The sequence below is a fragment of the Oryza sativa genome, chromosome 5 (assembly GCF_034140825.1).
Source record: "Oryza sativa Japonica Group chromosome 5, ASM3414082v1".
Classification (NCBI taxonomy): domain Eukaryota; kingdom Viridiplantae; phylum Streptophyta; class Magnoliopsida; order Poales; family Poaceae; genus Oryza; species Oryza sativa.
Window position 1 is genome coordinate 14,258,989 of NC_089039.1, and position 20,325 is coordinate 14,279,313.

At 40.2% G+C, this 20,325-nt stretch overlaps 2 protein-coding genes and 1 non-coding gene across 4 annotated transcripts; 2 read left to right on the forward strand and 1 right to left on the reverse strand.

The window, feature by feature from the left end:
• Positions 1 to 2,200: 2,200 nt before the first annotated feature.
• LOC4338375 (coatomer subunit delta-1-like) lies at positions 2,201 to 7,086 on the forward strand. Its single transcript, NM_001420328.1, has 12 exons — positions 2,201 to 2,386; positions 2,649 to 2,712; positions 2,833 to 2,872; positions 3,250 to 3,473; positions 3,882 to 4,124; positions 4,393 to 4,561; positions 4,817 to 5,121; positions 5,573 to 5,759; positions 5,870 to 6,023; positions 6,393 to 6,455; positions 6,548 to 6,644; positions 6,748 to 7,086. The coding sequence occupies exons 2-12, from the start codon at positions 2,710 to 2,712 to the stop codon at positions 6,835 to 6,837; spliced, it is 1,575 nt and encodes a 524-aa protein (NP_001407257.1). The 5' UTR covers positions 2,201 to 2,386; positions 2,649 to 2,709; the 3' UTR covers positions 6,838 to 7,086.
• Positions 7,087 to 12,332: 5,246 nt separating this feature from the next.
• On the forward strand, positions 12,333 to 18,183 carry LOC4338376 (coatomer subunit delta-2-like). 2 transcript variants are annotated; one of them, XM_015784193.3, is made up of 13 exons: positions 12,345 to 12,459; positions 12,569 to 12,698; positions 12,813 to 12,877; positions 13,005 to 13,044; positions 13,422 to 13,645; positions 14,619 to 14,861; positions 15,139 to 15,304; positions 15,554 to 15,858; positions 16,270 to 16,456; positions 16,558 to 16,711; positions 17,433 to 17,495; positions 17,584 to 17,680; positions 17,777 to 18,079. In XM_015784193.3, exons 3-13 carry the CDS (start codon positions 12,875 to 12,877, stop codon positions 17,864 to 17,866), a joined length of 1,572 nt encoding a protein of 523 aa, XP_015639679.1. In that variant the 5' UTR covers positions 12,345 to 12,459; positions 12,569 to 12,698; positions 12,813 to 12,874; the 3' UTR covers positions 17,867 to 18,079. The 2 variants fall into 2 exon arrangements, with proteins under 2 accessions (NP_001407264.1, XP_015639679.1); NM_001420335.1 differs by lacking the exon at positions 12,569 to 12,698 and having other exon boundaries at positions 12,333 to 12,459; positions 17,777 to 18,183.
• Positions 18,184 to 18,636: 453 nt separating this feature from the next.
• TRNAY-GUA (transfer RNA tyrosine (anticodon GUA)) lies at positions 18,637 to 18,721 on the reverse strand. The gene is given in 2 exon segments: positions 18,637 to 18,672; positions 18,685 to 18,721. It is a non-coding gene; the product is annotated as a tRNA-Tyr (tRNA).
• Positions 18,722 to 20,325: the final 1,604 nt, after the last annotated feature.

Below are 20,325 nucleotides of genomic sequence, written 5' to 3' on the forward strand. Positions count from 1 at the left end.
ACAAGTTCTTTTTATCTAATCTCTTAGAGGTTAAAAACTCGTAGATAGCTAAGTTAGGTGTAATTGTAGAGTTTCCAATCCAATTGTTGGAAGCGAATATCTAATCTCTTAGGCTCAGTTGTTTTTTTCAACTCCAAACTTCAACTTTCTCATTTTTTGTTAGCATACTTTCGTTAACATGCTTTTCAAACTGTTGAATGGTATTTTAAAAAGAATACATAGAAGTTATTTAAAAAAAATCAAATAAATCCAATTTTAAGTTTGTAATAGTTAATTAATTATATGCTAATGAGCTTTCGTTTCGCATGCGCTACTAAACTTCCTCGACAATCATACAAGAACGTAACCATAAGGTTAAAAACTCATAGACAACAAGTGTAGAGTTTCTGATCCAATTGTGGTGAGGCAACATATGTTATGCACACAAGCTTTCACGTGTACACACGTGCACACCAACTAACAAATGTCACTAAAAAATCTAGAAAAATTCACGTATGTACTTTCAATAGTATTACACTTAGGGATAAAATCCTAACCTCAAATTCATAATATTTTAGCCGTAACAAAAATAAAATTTGACAGTTTTAAGTTTGTAATTCTGTCATAATTTTGTCTCTGTCTATGTAAAATGAATTTGAAGATACGACTTTGCACATAGATGTACTACTATTGGAAGTATATGTATGAATGCTTTGGACATTATGTTGCATTGTATTTCAAGCTATATTCCATAGTCTTAAGTTATATATGATTATGTAAATGCATAGAAAAAAATCATATCCGGCTAGGTTGTTCTCCTTGTAAGCCTTGCCCCCAAAGCTATATAAGTAAGGCAGGGAGGCGTACAAGTGTATAACTATAACTCGATTGTGAGATCAATACAACACCTGGCAATTCAATTCTCGAAACCGGAGTAGAGTATTACTTTTCATTAAGGAGATATGAACATATCTAAACTTTTATCCCTTTACTCATCTCGTGTATTAACGAACCAAACTCATCACATAAGTACAGCAAAATCATGTTTTACGTCACGTAAAACATGATTTATACTTAAAACAACTAAGGCAAATTTTGCTACAGGACACTGTTTATGTGTGGTTTTAGCCCTAGGACACTGCCCAAACTCACTTTTGGGGGAAAACACTCCATAAACGTGGTAATTTGCCAGTGGACATCGCGCCGATTAAAATAATACTTTCCGGTTGAAGAGGAAAGAGAAATCGCGTGAAATGTCAAAAATGCCCTTGGGCCCACATGTCAGCTCTATCTCCTCTCTCTCTATTCTCAGAGGCGCATGGGGCGGCGTCGGTCGCAGCGGAGATAGCGAGGACGGTGGCCGGCGGAGTGGAGCAGGGCGTCGGCTGCAGCGGAGCGGAGCTGGCGCCAACTCGCAGTCGTTTGCCAACACCGGCGTGCTTGTCACCTGCGTCAAGAACTTCCCCGGAGAGCTGGGGCATCGAGCTCGGCTTGCTCAAGGGATTCGTTAGGCTCAGCGGCGCCATCTTCATGCAGCTCTACGTCGCCATCTTTTGTATAGAAAATTTTTATAAAAACTATACCGTTTTGCAGTTTGAAAAATATGTGCGCGAAAAATGAGACGATTAAGTTGGGAAAGCTAGCAAAAAAAAAAACCCACAACCCATGTACAGAATGAGACATCATATTGGCCGTGTTTAGTTCCTTTTTAATTTTTTTTGAAGTATTAAATATAGATTAGTAACAAAACAAATTACAGATTCCACCTATAAACTGCGAGACGGATTTATTAAGCCTAATTAATCCGTCATTAGCAAATGTTTAATGTAGCACCACATTGTCAAATCATGGCGTAATTAGGCTCAAAAGATTTGTCTCTCAATTTATATGTAAACTGTGTAATTGCTTTTTTTTCATATTTAATGCTCCATACATATGTCCAAATATTTGATGTGACGGAACTTTTAAAAGTTTAAAGGGAATTAAACACACCCTACGTAGAAATCACCTTAATACTACGGGTGTGTTTAGTTCACGTTAAAATTGGAAGTTTGGTTGAAATTGAAACGATGTGACGGAAAAGTTGGAAGTTTGTGTGTGTAGGAAAGTTTTGATGTGATGAAAAAGTCAGAAGTTTGAAGAAAAATTTTGTAACTAAACTCGGCCTACAATGGATGGAGGTAGTAAGTTACTGACAGTGGGACCAGCAGCTACCTCCCTTGTTTACTTCATCAGCCATTCTGACAGGCGCTCGAGATCCCGCGGCTGCCTCCGGCGAGCGATCTCCCTGCGTCTCCTCGGTCTCCTCGCGAGCTCGCCGCCGGCCGCCTGAGCCGATCTCCATCCCGCGAGCAGCAGCGCCGGCGTCCCCGCTGCTTCTTCCGCCGCATCCTTCGCTCGCTCGCTGGTGAGCGTCCATCCATCCGTTTCCCATCTATCTCTACCCAATATGCTTCTTCTTCTTCTTCTCTGTCGATTCGCGTTAAATCATAGCTTCTCTTTTGGATCTGGAAGCTGCTTTTCTCTTAATTTGGCTTAACCTTCTTAGTACTAAGTAGTAAGATCTGGAAGCAAAAAAGAAAAGTTGGGGCCTGGATCTAAGCTCGCAGGAGATCTTCTGATTATGTCGTACTGATTGAATAATCTCTTGTTTTTTCCACTTCTGGCAGGCGCATAATTCCTGAATCCATTTTAAGTGCAGTAATTCTGAGTACCAAAAAAGCCCTCAAAATGGTATGCCTAATGGTTTATTACTCTTTGTAATATTAAGAAGGAACATTCTGACATTTTGCTGGTATAAGCAAGTGGTTGATTTGTTTAGGAGAGCTTATTATTGGTTTTTGTGTACCGCAGGTGGTTCTTGCTGCTTCCATCATTTCAAAGTCCGGGAAAGGTCAGCTGGCTTGAAATATTCTGTTGTTTATATATTGTATTGTATTATTCTCAGTGCCGAAAAGAAGTTTTTTTAATTTATATTGTTATATTGTAATCAAAACAAATCCTTTTGTTCATAGAAAAAGAAAAAAAAAGTATTTGTATAAGTTTTTATCATTCACCTATGCTAATAAGAGTGTTAGCTCATATGCAAATTTGTGGAACCCAAATACTAAACTAGCTGTTATCGTGTTACCTCAGTAGATTCTTAACTCCTATAACCCTAAAATCCTATGTAGTGAGCACCTCCTGGTTACCAATTTGTTGATGCTTCATTCCAGGAAGTTAATGTGATTAGACTAAATGCTGTTTCTTTTCTGTGCTTTTCAATTGCAGCACTTGTTTCAAGACAGTTTGTTGACATGTCTCGCATAAGGATTGAAGGATTACTTGCAGCTTTCCCCAAACTGGTTGGAACTGGGAAGCAGCACACTTATGTTGAGACTGAAAATGTTCGCTATGTTTATCAGCCAATAGAAGGCCTGTACTTGCTACTTATCACAAACAAGCAGAGCAATATTCTTGAAGATCTGGACACCTTGAGGCTGCTCTCTAAGCTTGTATCCTTTTTTCCCATATGTTCACTGTTCCAGTTTTTTGACCTAACTAACCTATACAATCCTATCCTATGAAACATATAAAACATGGTTTTTTAACCTACACATATATTGCTCTGTAGTGAATAAATGTATATCACATAATGTTACCAACGTTTGTTTTGTGGGATAAAATGAAGATGAAGATTATAATGTCTCGGTATAGTTGAGCTTGTCACTATATACCACCAAGGGGACAAAAAGGAAAGAAAGGCACTACATTTTCAATGTGAATTTAGATTGAAACCAACATGCAAACTATCATGTTTTTGGGCTTTGTATATCCATCCATCTTCAGACTTGCTCCTAAGCTGCATTGATTTTCTTTCTTGGCAATAATCCAGTACTTTTATCTCCTTAACAGTTGTATAGGTGCCTGAATACTCCCCCTCTCTTGATGAGGAGGGTGTTTGTAAAACAGCATTTGAGCTTATATTTGCCTTCGATGAAGCCATCTCTCTTGGAAATAAGGAAAATGTAACAGTTCAACAAGTCAAACAATATTGCGAGATGGAGAGCCATGAAGAGAAGGCTCACAAGCTGATGATGCAAAGCAAAATCAATGAAACAAGGGACGTGATGAAGAAGAAAGCTAGTGAGCTTGATAAGATGAGGGTATGTACTGCATCTTTTTTCATATTAAGAATACATATTATATCGAGAAAATAAATGACAGTTAATGTAGTGGACTTTGATCATTAGGAAAACAATATTCCATTACTATTTCTAGTTTGACTTTTTGGTTGTGTTCTGTTTTTCTGTCAGCTTGTCATTTCTTTGGTTCCAGCTTAGCTCGCGCAAACCTTAGTGCTTAAATTACAATGGCATTGCCGTCATTTGTTAATGTCTAAGTGGTGAACTTTTGTGGTTGGTGTTCTTGCAGATGGAAAGAGGAAAACTTGACAAAGGAGGATACTCATCAATATCTGGTCCCCGGGTAATCGAGAAAACATTCAATGACATGAGCATTACCGGTAGTGGATTTGGGAGTGGTTCTGGATTAGGTGGACTGGGCATGGATATGGACTCATTTGCTAGCAAGCCCAAAGGAGGTAACTTGAAAACTCTCTGCATTTTTCTTGGCTGATATTATATTCTAGCATTAATGTTAGGCCATAACAATTAAGGGTAAACTTACTGTGTTAACCTAGGACTTTCTTCTTGTGGTACTTGATATTCAAATATCTCAAGACTTAAATTCGTAATATAGTTTCCCCATGCCAGTACTCCTGCTTTACATAAAACTGCTTGACAAAGTTCAGTCAGCTATACAATGTTACTTATGTTTGCTAGCAATATTTGCACAGGCCGTCCATCTGCAGCTGCTACTGCTCCTGGTAAAGGTCTTGGTATGAAATTAGGCAAAACACAGAAGACGAATCAGTTCCTAGAGTCTTTGAAAGCTGAAGGAGAAGTCATTCTGGAGGATGTACAACCCAGCTCAGTTCAGTCAAGGGCATCGCCTCTTCCACCAAGTGATCCTGTCACAGTGACAATTGAAGAAAAACTCAATGTTACAGTTAAAAGAGATGGAGGTGTTAATAACTTTGATGTGCAAGGAACCCTTGCTCTTCAGGTCCTTAATGATGCAGATGGGTTTATCCAGTTGCAGGTAACATTCCTTCTGAACTTATAGCATTCTGCTTGAATTCTTTTTTTTACAGAAATTCTCAACACCAAAGAATGTAACACAATTTTTGTTTGTTTCTTATATAAATCTATACGAGATATCAGATATGTACCCATAAGTAAATAGAATGCATCTGTTATATTGGGTCATCTTTTCTTTTGCGACAATATTCACCTTCAGCTAAGATAATTCCTTTACATTTATATTTCTGGTCCATGTCATATGGTTTCCAATTTTGTTGGTACATTTGCATTTGTTTATGCTTATCATGCCATGTTTGTGTCCCTGATGAGCAACATTGTTTCTTTTTATTATGTTCAGTTTCATCTTTGATTGTTGCTCCATGTTTGCATTGCCGATGAGCAGCATTGTTCTGTCCATTCTCATAGATACTATTGATCATAGCTGATCATTTCATATTTATGTCTTATAGATTGAAAACCAAGATGTACCTGGACTTAGCTTCAAAACACACCCCAATATCAACAAGGATCTGTTTAACAGTCAGCAAGTTGTGGGAGCAAAAGATCCAAACAGGCCATTCCCAAGTGGTCAAAATGAAACTCCTCTGGTTAAATGGAGAATTCAGGGGATGGATGAGTCATCGTTACCTCTATCAGGTGCACAATCATTTTATTTTCTTCTGTCCACTAACTCGTACTTCAAGGACATGTATTTTTCTTACACTGGTTGCTTAATACTTTTGTTAACTTGCTTTTTCTTCGCATAGTCAACTGCTGGCCATCAGTATCTGGAAGTGAAACCTATGTCAACATTGAGTATGAAGCTGCTGAGATGTTTGACCTGCACAATGTTGTCATCTCTATACCATTGCCTGCTCTCCGGGAGGCTCCAAGTGTTAGACAGATTGATGGAGAATGGAAGTAATGTTTCAAATTCCTCTTTAGTGAACTTATCTGTTATATTATACTAAAATAATCCTCCAACAGGTCATACTTGTCTCCTTCCTTAGTCTTGATGGTAGGAGTATTAAAATATAACAAGTGATAACTTTCAATTCTGGCTTTTGTTCCTGACAGTCTTATTGGCATCTCAAACTGTTAATCTGTATGCTTAAGAGGGATGTGTTTTGAATTTATCGGGATTTAGTCCAGATCCCTTGTATGAATTGGTCCTAAATGACATCTCTTGTAGATAGAGCTCAACTTTTTTTTCCTTGTTGGCAATAACGTAGACAGCACAGTGAAAGCTTATTGGTCTAATGCCTGTTTCACATTTCACTGTGCATACAGGTATGACTCGAGAAACTCCGTGTTGGAATGGTCCATTCTTCTTATCGATCAGTCGAACCGCAGGTCCTTGAAATATGAGTTCATATAATTATGTTTTGTACTTCTATTTGGGTTTTTTGCCCTCCGTTGTTAACTCTTTTCCCCCTTATTTGCAGTGGCTCCATGGAATTCGTTGTCCCCCCAGCTGATCCATCAACATTTTTCCCCATATCTATTGGATTTTCCGCATCGAGTACATTCAGTGATTTGAAGGTTGGTAATCTCCCCATATTTGTTTACAGACTCGCACTTCTCCATATTTGATCTTCCTTCTGGTTTCATTTTATCATAATGTTGTTTTCTGCATGCCTTGCAGGTTACTGGAATCCGTCCTCTGAAGGATGGTAACCCGCCAAAGTATTCGCAGAGGGCTCGTTTGGTGGCCGCTAATTACCAAGTAGTTTAACCTAACAAGGGATGTTTGTTGCCTCACTTCAGTGACACATGTTTGCGGTATATGTTATCTTTCGGCGATGAGCTGTTGAGAAGTCATGACAAACAAGGATTGTTTTGTATTTACAGTGAATGTATTTTTCGCCTGTTTCATATGTAGTAACATTTTGCCCCAAATTGCTGATGATCTGTACTGCCACCCGAGAAATAAACACATGTATTTTCCTTTGAAACCTTTATTTCGTACGTCTTGTTCGTTTTGTGAGATTATTTTCACAAATGTTTAACCATTAGTCTTATTTAAAATTGTTGTACAAACATTAATTTAAGTCACGCTTAAAGAACATTTGATGATAAATCAAATCACAATAAAATAAATGATAAGTCAACAGGGTCGTATATTAAAAAAATTGGAGATAGTATATATTTATATGACTATATATCGTTCAATATTATTAATATTATTAATGTTTATAGCATTTTAGATTATTTTTATGTTAACGCCAAATTTAGTAAGAATTTTTACTAGATTTGTTAATGAAATGAGACAATTAACCGATGGAAACTTATCCAGAATTAACCGATGGAAACTTATCCAGAAGAGACCGAGTTTAAAAAGAAATCATGAAAACCACGGCACGATAATTTAATTTATCTAGTGTTAATTAGGCAGGGTGCAGTAATTTTCCTTTTTATCTTCAGGCAAGTTTGTTTAGTGTCCGATCAGGACTAGTATCCATCCCGGTGTCCTGTAAACCTATCTCTCGATCAATACAACTACTCTCGGAGCATCGTCACGCTCTTTTCCGAGGTTTTTATCATCGGCGCAAGTTGGCACCTGACGCGGGGCTGCATTGGCTTCGATCTCCGGTGAAGGGGTAAGCCCTAAGTTCCGTTGGCCCTGGCAAATTTATCGCTACACTAGTGTTCTTTTAGGATGCATCGCTTCGATCTCTTGGATTGCTCTGATTCAATTGGTATATTTGCGTATCTGATATTTCAATTCTATCTTTAAGTGCATTGTGTTTAGAAGCTCATCGGTTTAGTTGGGACTGTCTCAGTTAGGTCCGATCTTCTATCTTAGCCCATCACTTTATACATGATTTATCGATATTATTAGGTTTATTCGTTGATGTAACTTAATGTTGTATCGGTTTGGTCCGACCTATTAGTTTTTACTGTTGATTAATAGATCTAATCCACCCTAGTAACTCATGTATATTGTTTTATCGGAGTGCTAACATATAAGTTATCTTTACATCTGACTTCCAGCCGATGTTTATTTTAACCATTCAGTCTACATTTTTCTGATGATTGGTTCATTGGACATCTACTTCATCATATTATCATCAGCTGATTGGATTGTTTGCTCATGTTCTTCCATTTTTTTTATCTAAGTATTAGAATCTACATCGGATATATAGCCAATTTTTCAAACCCTACCGACATCAGCTAGTATTGCTACATCAGCTTATTGGTTGATAGACTCTTTGACCATCAATTTATCCATCTTGTCATTTATCCATCTTGTCAGTTGCAGGATCAAACTAGCTGGCACGGCCGCACCTCATCAAAATGTAGGACCTACACTAGAGCTAAGCAAATCTCCCGTGTCTTCGTGTTTTCCGCATCAACAGTTTAGAAAAAAAATATCTTTCTTGTCCTTTAAAAACTAGTCAAGTATCTTATATAAATAAAATATCGATAACAATGATAATAATAATTATTTACCTATGTAAAAAACATATATAATATATATTACGGAGCATACACACATGAGCTAGATGCTAGTATTCATGTGTAAGTAATAGTGTTTGACTCTAGCAATATTATTATCGAAATAAAGAAGAACGAGAAAACAAGAAGAAGATGGAACAATGGAAGAATATAGAGTTAAAGTTTTACTTTCACGCTGTATTACTACGAAGACCAAATTTCATAATAGAGTAAATTACACCACTGATACATAAACTTATAAGCAGGTTTCACCTAGATCCACGAACTTACAAATCACGCATCGAGATCCCTTAACTTGGTTTATTGTATCATTCTAGTCCAAAGCTTCGTTTGATAGTGGTCTTACCCACATGTCATACCACGTGGACGTTGACCCTGTTCTCCTTTTCTCCTTTTTTTTTTCTCTCCCATCTTTTCTCATCTGCTCCACCGACGGTGACGTTGACCCTGTGCCTCCAATGCACGGTCACCGTCGCTCGCCAGGAGGCTACTGCCCCACCCCGTTCCCGATGAACTCCACCTGGGGAAGGGGGAAGGGGTTGGGCGCCCCCTTTTAATTTGGCCAATAATTCCAAAATATCATATTGTAAACTAGCACAGAAGTTGTCCGTCTCAAATTTTGGAAGTTTTACAATCTAATATTTTAGAAATTTTGATCAAAATTTGGAAGTTTTATCCAGGGGTATTTCGATCATTAAGACAAAATTTTACCGTACTAACGAAGGCTAACTGGACGACGATGATATATTATAGAAGTTAAGCAAAATATGATGGTATATGGTAGAACTTGACAAACCTAGTGGTATATTGTAGAACATGGACAAGATCAGTGGCACACAATAGATTCTCTCATATTTTTTATGTTATGGTTGTTCATTTGACTACCTATCTACTATGGTGCGGCAGTTTTAGTACTACAAGTCCATATCTTAACACTAAATTACATATACTTATAATATAATTTTCAAATTATACTATGCATTATTCACATTTTATAGAAAATATGGAAAAATATTTATTACCTATTCAATTATGAGAAAAATATTAGTCCAAATTAACATATATGTAAAAATTAAAAAAACAATATAGTGGAAATACCAATATATAGTTTTATGGGTTTGTTGGAACCATGCCACATAGTGATAAGAGATAGTCATCATATGTCATGCAGTGAGAAAAGAAGATCACAATTGAATCGAGACTACCTGTTAATGGATAACTCAAATTTAATTGTGCTAGACAAAAAAAAGTAAATTACAATTTGTACTATGTATTCTTAAAAGTTTTCATATTATATCATCCTTTAACTATTTTTTTCATGTACACAATAGCTAACTTTACCTTTTTTTTTCAATTTGGACCCCCACTCTATCCATCTCCAAGTCTGGTGACTCCACCACTGTTCCTCTTCCAAGTCGAGTGACTTTGTAACCAATTCTGGTGATGGTGGTATATGGAGCGGTAGGTTAGTGGTTAGAGCATCTCCAACAGCCTCTCCATCCCACTCTCCTAGCCAAATTTTAGCCATTCTAGCCAAAAAAAAGTGCTCCAACAACCTCTCCAACCGGCTGGCCAAAACCCTCTCTCCACTAGCCAAATTTGGCCACTCTATTTGGCTGGCCAATGGTGGGCCCCACAGAGCCCATCTCCTCCATCCCCACACGGCAACCAAGCACAGAAGGAGCACGACGAGGAACTCGAGCACGGCAGCCACCGGCCTCCGCTCGCCGCGACTGCCATCCTCCGCTCACCGCCGCCGCCGGCCCCCGCGCAGCACCGCCCACCGCCTCCGCTCGCCGCCACCACCGGCCTCCGCGCGGCGCAGCCCGCCGGCCCCCACGCGGCTGTCGTCCTCCTCCTCCGCTCGCCGCGGCCGCCGGCCCCCGCCCACCGCCTCTGCTCGCCACGGCCCGCCGGCCGCTACTCGCCGCGCCCGCCGCCTCCGGTCGCCGCGCCCGCCGGCCTCCGCGCGACGCAAGCTCCCCGCCGCGCCCACTACCGCCGTCTCCTCCCCGCTTGCTGCTGCCGCCGCCTACTTCCTGCCAACGCTAGAAAAGAGGAAAAGGGGAAGGAATGGGGGAAAGAATAAGGGAGAGGCTGACATATGAGTCCTGGTGTCATAGAGTCAAAGTAGAGAGGGTAGATGGAAAGGCTGTTGGAGTGAACTACTAGTTTGACTAGCCAAATCAGATGGAGAGTTGGCTACATGGGTGTTTGGAGAGTTCTCTAAACACCCATGTAGCCAACTCTCCATCTGATTTGGCTAGTCAAACTAAATGCTCACTCCAACAGACTCTCTATTAATCCTCTCCAAAACAACAATGGACCCACATGTCAGCCTCTACTCCGCTTCTTCCTCTCTCCCCCTTCTTTCTTCTCTTTCCTTCTTTTCCCCTTTCCTTCCTTCTCGTCGATCACGCTGATGCCGATAGCTCAGCGCAGGGCGGGAGGCGGGAGGCGGCGTGGGGAGGCGGAAGGCGGTCCACCAACGCCGACGCTCGCCGAGGTGCTCTCGCTCTCCCCGCCAATAACTCTCCGCAACCGAGCGCCATCGAGCTGCCGTATCTACGGTGACGGACGAGGTGGGAGGTGGCAAGCGACGGCGACAACGGCTTGGGGGGGGGGGAGGGGGGCGGCGGTGGAGCTCAGGGAGGGGATGGCGATGGCGACAACGGCTTGGGGGGGCGGCGGTGGAGCTCGAGGAGGGGATGGTGACGGCGACAACGGCTTTGGGGGGGGGGGCGCGGCATCGGAGGTCGGGCGAGGATGGCGACGGCAACTGAGCAGAGGCTAGCGACGGCGGCGGCGGCTCTCGACGACCGAGGCGCAGAGGCGGAGGTCGTGCGGTCGGCTGAATTCGGCGGGGGCGGAAAGGCTCGGCGAAGCTGGTAGCGGTGAGGAGTACACCAGCCGCCACGCCGACCGGTCGTTGCTGCGGGCCACCGTTTGGCAAGGCGTTTTGGTTGGCCAACTCTAGCCAGCCAGTGAGCAAGTTTGACCAACGGGATGGCTTGGCCATCCGGTTGGTCAGTCTGTTGGACCTCCTTTTTGTGCTTGAATGACGAAAATTTGGCTTGGAGAGGTTGATAGAGAGGCTGCATTCAGAAGCCTCTGTTCCTATCCCAGGCTGTGCGCACGGAAAACGAAGCGGTCCATTAACGTGTGATTAATTAAATATTTTCTTTTTTTTTTAAAAAAAAGGACAAATATAATTTTTTAAGCAACATTCGTATAAAAACTTTTTTTAAAAATGTACAATTTAGCAGTTTTAAAAGCGTGCGTGTGGAAAAGGAGAGGAGAGAGTTGGGAGAACCTAGATACGGGACTTGTTTGGATCCTCCGAGCTATTAAATAGCCCTCCGGAATCTTGCTATTTAGAAGTATTAAACGTAGATTACCGACAAAACCGATTCCATAACCCCTAGGCTATTTTGCGAGACGAATCTAATGATGTATATTAATCCATGATTAGCGGCTGATTACTGTAGCATCACTGTGGCAAATCATGGATTAACATACCTCGTTAGATTCGTCTCGCAAAATAGCCTAGAGGCTATGGAATAGGTTTTATCAGTAATCTACCTAAATAATAAAATTCCGGAGGGCTTAAAAACAGGCCACGAACGTAGAGCATCTAGTAACTGAGCGGTTTGCTATCGACACAGTACCTAATAACTGAGCTAGTTCCATTTTTTTTTTCAAGTACCGTTGACATATGGCCCACCAGTCATAGTAAATTTGAGATAAAAGGAGTCCTCGACTATCTTCTCCTTCCTTTCGCCTAAAGGAAAATCTCGCGTCTCGTCTCCCCTCCTTGCGCCATCTCGCGGCTGACAGGGTAGGGGCGCCGATCTCCATCTGGCGAGCAGAGCAGAGCAGGCGAGGGGAGGGGATCCTGGTGAGCATCCACATCCTCTTTCCGATTCATCTCTCTCTCTCTCCCCCCACCGGGAGTACTTTTGTCTGGAATTTTGCTTGCGTTGCGTTAACCCCAGCTTCTCTTGTAGATCTGGAAGAAGCTCTTCTCTTAATTTCAGAGCCTTAACCTTAGTAGAACTAACAGTTTGTTTGTTCTCCCAAAAGTTTGCCGGTTCAACTCAACCCCCATTTCCCAAGTTGGATCCGCCCCTGCTAGTAGTAAGATCTGGAAGCAAAAAAAAAAAGGGGGGGGGGGTTGGATCTAGTTCGCAGGAGATCTCTGATTATGTTGCACTGATTGAATAACCTCTTCTTTTTTTCCACTTCTGGCAGGTGCATAATTCTTGAATCCATTTTAAGTGCAGCAATTCTGAGTACCAAAAAATCCATTCAAAATGGTATGCCTAATGGTTTATTATTCTTTGTAATATTAAGAAGGGACATTCTGACATTTGCTCTTTTGCTGGTATAAGCAACTAGTTGATTCGTTTAGGAGAGCTTATTATTGTTTTTTGTGTACCGCAGGTGGTTCTTGCTGCTTCCATCATTTCAAAGTCCGGGAAAGGTTAGCTGGCTTGAAATATTCTGTTGTTAATATATTGTATTGCATTATTCTCAGTGAAAAAAAGAAGTCTTTTTAAATTTATATTCTTATGTTGTAATCAAAACAAATTCTTTTGTGCATAGAAAAAGAAACTGTTGTATTTGTATAAGTTTTTACCTGTCACCTGTGCTCATAAGATTGTTAGCTCATATGCAAATTTGTGGAACCCAAATACTAATCTAGCCGTTGTCGTGTTGCCTCAGTAGATTCTTAACTCCTATGACCCTAAAATCCTATGTAGTGAGCACCTCTTGGTTACCAATTTGCTGATGCTTCCTTCCAGAAAGCTAATGTGATTAGACTGAATGCTGTTTCTTCTCTGCGCTTTTCAACTGCAGCACTTGTTTCAAGACAGTTTGTTGACATGTCTCGCATAAGGATTGAAGGATTACTTGCAGCTTTCCCCAAACTGGTTGGAACTGGGAAGCAGCACACTTATGTTGAGACTGAAAATGTTCGCTATGTTTATCAGCCAATAGAAGGCCTGTACTTGCTACTTATCACTAACAAGCAGAGCAATATTCTTGAAGATCTGGACACCTTGAGGCTGCTCTCTAAGCTTGTATCCTTTTTTCCCATATGTTCATTGTTCCAGTTTTTTGACCTAACTAACCTATACAATCCTATCCTATGAAACATATGAAACATGGTTTTTTAACCTACACATATATTGCTCTGTAGTGAATAAATGTATATCAGATAATGTTACCAACGTTTGTTTTGTGGGATAAAATGAAGATTATAATGTCTCGGTATAGTTGAGCTTGTCACTATATACCACCAAGGGGACAAAATATCAGATAATGCTATAATATGAAACATATAAAATTTTTTTCTTTTAACCTACCCATATATTGCAATGTACAGACTAAATATCAGATAATGCTATTAATGTTTGTTTTGTAGGACAAAATGAAGATTATAATGTCTTTGTTTAGTTGAGCTTATCATTATATGTTACCAAGGAGACAAAAGAAAAGTAATTATTGTTTATCATAGTTGCTTGGGAAATTTGGAAACACTATAATGACTGTGTATTCAATTGAGCGAATCCAAACGTTATGTAGGCGTTGCGGGCAGTGTCAACAGAAGCTACGCTTTGGTGCCTGGCTGGAGCTCTTGTGCTCCAAGTTTTCCTTTGTAGGTCGTTATCTTAAGGGCACTAGGCTGTCGTAGGGTGGTTTTTTGGTCATGTGTCGCCTTGTGTGATGCTATTTGTGGATGTGTTTTGGATGAAGGGCTTGTTAGCGCTTGGTTGTATGGGTGGTTTGTTTTTCCTTCTTAATGAAATGAAGTGCAGCTCTCCTTTGTTTTCTAAAAAAAACAAAGAAAATAAAGTCACTACATTAACACAATTCAATTTTGATAAAAAACAACATGCAAGCTATACAATCATGAACCTATCATATTTTTTTAATGGAATCTGTTATGTTTTGGGGCTTTATGGATATCCACCGTTAGAGATGCTACTACACTGCATTGGTTTTCTTTGTTGGCAATAATCAAGTACTGTGATCTCCTTAACAGTTCCACAGGTGCCTGAATATTCTCCCTCTCTTGATGAGGAGGGTGTTTGTAAAACAGCATTTGAGCTTATATTTGCCTTCGATGAGGCCATCTGTCTTGGAAATAAGGAAAACGTAACAGTCCAACAAGTCAAACAATATTGTGAGATGGAGAGCCATGAAGAGAAGGCGCACAAGCTGATGATGCAAAGCAAAATCAATGAAACAAGGGATGTGATGAAGAAGAAAGCCAGTGAGCTTGATAAGATGAAGGTCTGCACTGCACCTTTCTTCAGATTAAAAATACATATTATATCTTCAGAGAAAATAAATGACAGTTAATGTAGTTGACTTTGACCATTAGGAAAATCGATATTACATTATTATTGCTAGTTTGACCTTATGACTCTGTGCTGTTTTACTGCCAGCTTGTCATTTCTTTGGTTACAATTGATATCAGTTCGCGCAAACTTTAGTGTTTAAAATACAATTGCATTGCCGTTATTTCTTAATGTCTAAGAGGTGAATTTTGTGGTCGGTGTTCATGCAGATGGAAAGAGGAAAACTTGACAAAGGAGGATACTCGGCAATATCAGGTCCCAGGGTAGTTGAAAAAGCATTTGGTGACATGAGCATTACTGGTAGTGGATTTGGAAGTGGTTCTGGATTAGGTGGACTGAGCATGGATATGGACTCATTTGCTAGCAAGCCTAAAGGTGGTAATTTAAAAACTCTTTGCATTTCTCTTGGCAGATATTAACTCTTTGCATTAGGGGAAAATTTACTACGTAAAGCTCTGGGTTTTCTTCTTGCAGTACTTGATATTCAGATCTTCATTCCCATGCCAGTAGTCTCCTGATTATGTCTATGTTTGTCTATATAATTCCTACTTTCCATTTTAACTGCTCGACAAAGTTCAATCAACTATAATATATTGCTTATGTTTGCTAGCAATGTTTGTACAGGCCGTCCATCTGCAGCTGCTACTGCTCCTGGTAAAGGTCTTGGAATGAAATTAGGGAAAACACAGAAGACGAATCAGTTCCTGGAATCTTTGAAAGCTGAAGGAGAAGTCATTCTGGAGGATGTACAACCCAGTTCAGTTCAGTCAAGGGTGTCGCCTCTTCCACCAAGTGATCCTGTCACAGTGACAATTGAAGAAAAACTCAATGTTACAGTTAAAAGAGATGGAGGTGTTAATAATTTTGATGTGCAAGGAACCCTTGCTCTTCAGGTCCTTAATGATACTGATGGGTTTATCCAGTTGCAGGTAACATTCTTTCTGAACCTCTAGCATCCTGCTTGATTTTTTTCTACAGAAATTTTCACAAGCAGATCAAAGAACATAGCACGACAGTTTTTGTTTGAACCTATACGATATTTCTACTAAGTAAATGTAATGCATGTGTTATATTGGGTGACCTTCCTGCTAAGATAATCCATGTACTGTTTTTTTTGTAGTCCATGTCATATGATATCCAATTTTGCTATCACATTTGTGCTTGTGACTTTGTTTATGCTTATCATGCCATGTTTTTGTTGCTGAGGAATATTATTTCTTTTTATTACGTTCAGTTACATCTATGATTCTTGCACCATATTTTGCATTGCGGACAAGAAACATTGTTTGGTCCATGATACTGTTTGTCGGAGCTGATTATTTGATACTTGTGTCTTATAGATTGAAAACCAGGATGTACCTGGACTTAGCTTCAAAACACACCCCAATATCAACAAAGATTTGTTTAACAGTCAACAAGTTGTGGGGGCAAAAGATCCAAACAGGCCATTCCCAAGTGGTCAAAATGAAACTCCTCTGGTTAAGTGGAGAATTCATGGGATGGATGAGTCATCGTTACCTCTATCAGGTGCACAATCACTTTACTTTCTTCTATATCACATTGAAGATCATGCCTTTTCTTTTCTTGGTTGCCTCCTACTTTTATTAACTTGTGTTTTTTTCGCTCAGTCAACTGCTGGCCATCGGTATCTGGAAATGAAACTTATGTCAACATTGAATATGAGGCTGCTGAGATGTTTGACCTGCACAATGTTGTCATATCTATACCATTGCCTGCACTTCGGGAGGCTCCGAGTGTTAGACAGATTGATGGAGAGTGGAGGTAATGTTTCAAATTCATCTCTATCTGTACTGAACTTGGCTGTTATATTATACTAAAATAATTGTCCAACTAATTGTTAGATGACAATTATCTCCTTAGTATTGATGCTAATATTAGAAAAATAACAAGTGATAGCTATGCTTTCTAGCTATTGTTCCTGGCACTGTCATATTGGCATTCAAACTGTTAAGGGCCCCTTTGATTTGTAGGAAAAGTGTAGGAAATTTGAAGGATTTCAATCCTATGGAAAAAATTCCTATGGAAGCCTTTGAAATTAAGGATTGAATCCTATACTATCCTTTAAAATTCCTATGGAATGGCTAATCCTATAGAGATTTTGGAGAAAAGTTAGCAAGAGGTCCAACCTCTTGGAAAAATTCCTTTGAGTCTATCTCTCTCATCCGATTCTTGTGTTTTTCCTGTGGTCCAATCAAACGGTCATTCCTGTGTTTTTCCTGTATTTTCCAATCCTCTGTTTTACACCTGCATTCCTGTCAGAATCCTACGTTTTTCCTATTCCTCCGTTTTTCCATTCCTGCGATTCAAAGGGGGATGTGTTTTGGATTTATCGGGATTTAGTCCAATTCCCTTGGATGAACTGGTCCTAAATGACACTTTGTGTAGATAGAGCTAAACTTTTATTTCCTTGATGCTAATAAGGTAGAACGCACAGCGAAAGCTGATTGTTATAATGCCTATTTCACTTTCATTTTGCATACAGGTATGATTCGAGAAACTCCGTGTTGGAATGGTCCATTCTTCTTATCGATCAGTCAAACCGCAGGTCAGTGAAATACGAGTTCATATAACCATGTTTTATTTTGTTTTTTTTTTCCTGTGGCTCTAACTCTTATTTTTTCCCCTGTTTGCAGTGGCTCCATGGAATTTGTTGTCCCCCCAGCTGATCCATCAACATTTTTCCCCATATCAATTGGATTTTCCGCATCTAGTACATTCAGCGATTTGAAGGTTGGTTTTCCCTTATTAGATGAGACTCGTGGTTCTATGTTTGTTGTTCCTTCTCATTTTATTGTATGGTAATGTTATTTTCTGCATACCTTGCAGGTTACTGGAATTCGTCCTCTAAAGGATGGTAACCCACCAAAGTATTCGCAGAGGGCTCGTTTGGTAACAGCCAATTATCAAGTGGTTTAACGCCCAAATAAGGGAGATTACCTCACTTCAGCACACATGTTTGCGGGCATTTCCTTTCGGCAATGAGCTGTTTAGAAGTCATGGAGAAGAAGGATTGTTTTGCATTTATAAAGAATGTAATTTTGTCTGTTTCATATGTAGTAACATGTTTCACCAAATTGCTGTTAATTTGTACTGCCACCTGATGAGAAATAAAAGCATGTCTTTTCCTTAGACGCCGGTTGGCTGTTCTTTATTTTGTACGTCTTGTTTCTCTTTCTGAGAATGTTAGATCATTTTTTGTCGATGCCATATTTATACAGTTCTCTTTTTTCATGAAATGACTACAGTGCATTCAGCCAATCGCTGACATGACTATTGGCGTTCTCATTTTCAGTTTTCAGCAAATTGAACGCCTTGTCAACCTGTATTCCACATAAATCTTGAATTTACCTTCTGATTACCAAGGTTGATAGGGGGACAAATCCATCAAGTGAAAATTTAGGGCTTAGTTTGGTTTATAGCCAAACTCAACCATGCTAAATAATTGGCAATGCTAGAAAAAAATTGGCACCTATTTTGTTTGGAACAAAAAAAATTTGGAATTCATCTATAGCTATACAAATTTGAACTTATGGTAACTTTGCCCAATATTTTAAACATGGCCAAATCTTCCCATTGCCAAAAGAATTTGGCAAGGGTTATGGCTTAACCAAACTCACCTTAGTTTGCGTGTAGCCTGGAAGTGTGGAATTTACTAAATAAGAAAATGAGAAGAAAAACCTGCTAAATCCGACCTGCCGGATTCGAACCAGCGACCTAAGGATTAACTGCAACGACTACAGTCCTCCGCTCTACCAACTGAGCTAAGGTCGGTTTCATGTTGTTTTTCACTTGAGATTTATAATTGATTGGTCTAATTTAAGAATGACATACCGCCAGTGATCACGTCTACAAATTCTTTTAAGAATATTTTGACAAGAACACAATTAAATGGATTCTATTGAGCTACATGCACTTTGGAGAGAGCTGGTTGAGCACACTTGTTCATCAGGTTATTTCTTAAGTGCTTCTCTGCCATGGTATCAGGAAGAAAAGCGACCTTTTCTGCTGCCAAATTCTTTTTCTCTTGGTGTTTTACGTTCAAAGATGACCTCCATATTAATAAATCTCTATAGAAAATATGACATAGCAAGATGCATATTCATGATGTGGTTATTTAGTTTCGAAGTGGAGAAGCACAATTCACGGAGACACTCGGCGATTTTCGAAGGTAGTGCGAGGTCGACTGGGGGCAATGGCGAATCAAGGGGGAGGTGCATGGCGTGGGCGTTTCAATCCAAGGCCGATGCGAAACTTCGGCGAGGGGAGAAAGCCACAAGCTCCGACGTTTTCAACGGGAGGTGAGTCGCTGCAGGGGATTGGGGGAGGAGCTTTGGGGGATCAAGCCAAAACCATGGCTGCACGAGGAGCAACAAAGCAGCAGTATCGCCCTATTCAGCATAAGGAACCAGCCAAGGAAACAGAGAAGGGTGATACCTCTGTGCTGCAGCCAGAACAACCTCTGCAATCCAATCCCCGTGCTGGTAACAATCCTATCCCACAAAGATTTTTTTGTCAGAGATGCAAAAATGTGGGTCATCTGGCTAGGGATTGCAACGTTTCTGTTTTCTGCATTAACTGTGCCAAGCCATCTCATAGAACTGAGGATTGTTTGTATGACAAGCAACCAAGGCCAGTTGCTAAGCTTGTTGGGTATGGTGCCCCTGGTTTAGGTTGCATTCTTATTCAAAACACTAGGCCGGACTCTCCTAAAGAGCATGCAAATCCTTTGGCAATGGTGTCTATTGTCTTTGGGAGGGAATTTACTGAATCTCAGCTTGAACAAGGCTTCACTCAGCAATTTAAGTGGAATTGGCAATGGAAAGCAAAAGCTATGCCCAATGGGACTTTTCAGATGAGGTTCCCAAACAAGATAAAATTTGAAGAGCTATCCAACTTTGACTACTTCAATGTTAAGGGGACTGATGTTCAAGTCAATGTGAAAGAATGGACACAAGAGTCTGATGCAGTGGGGAAGATGCATACTGCTTGGGTGAAGGTGTCTGGCATTCCTGATGCTATGAGAGGTTACCAGGCCCTATATGAAGTGGGATCTAACTTGGGAACAGTTATGGAAGTTGACATGGCCACCTTTAGGGCTAGCAATGTGATAAGATTTAAAGTTGGGATGATGGAGCTTGAGTCGCTGCCCTTGAAGTTAATCCTTACTACACCTAAAGGTCTGCTGTATCAAGCCCACTTTGAGCTGGAAGAAGTTGTTGAGCAAGGATGGTTCAATGAGAGTATCTTTGAGGAAGTTCAGGTAGGGTCTGAAAGTTTCCTGAAAAGTGGTCAGAAATCTGGTCAAAGGGATGGCAAGCAGATTATGGAGATGGGTGATAAGATCAGTCCTGGTATTTTGCTAAGAGGCAATGGCT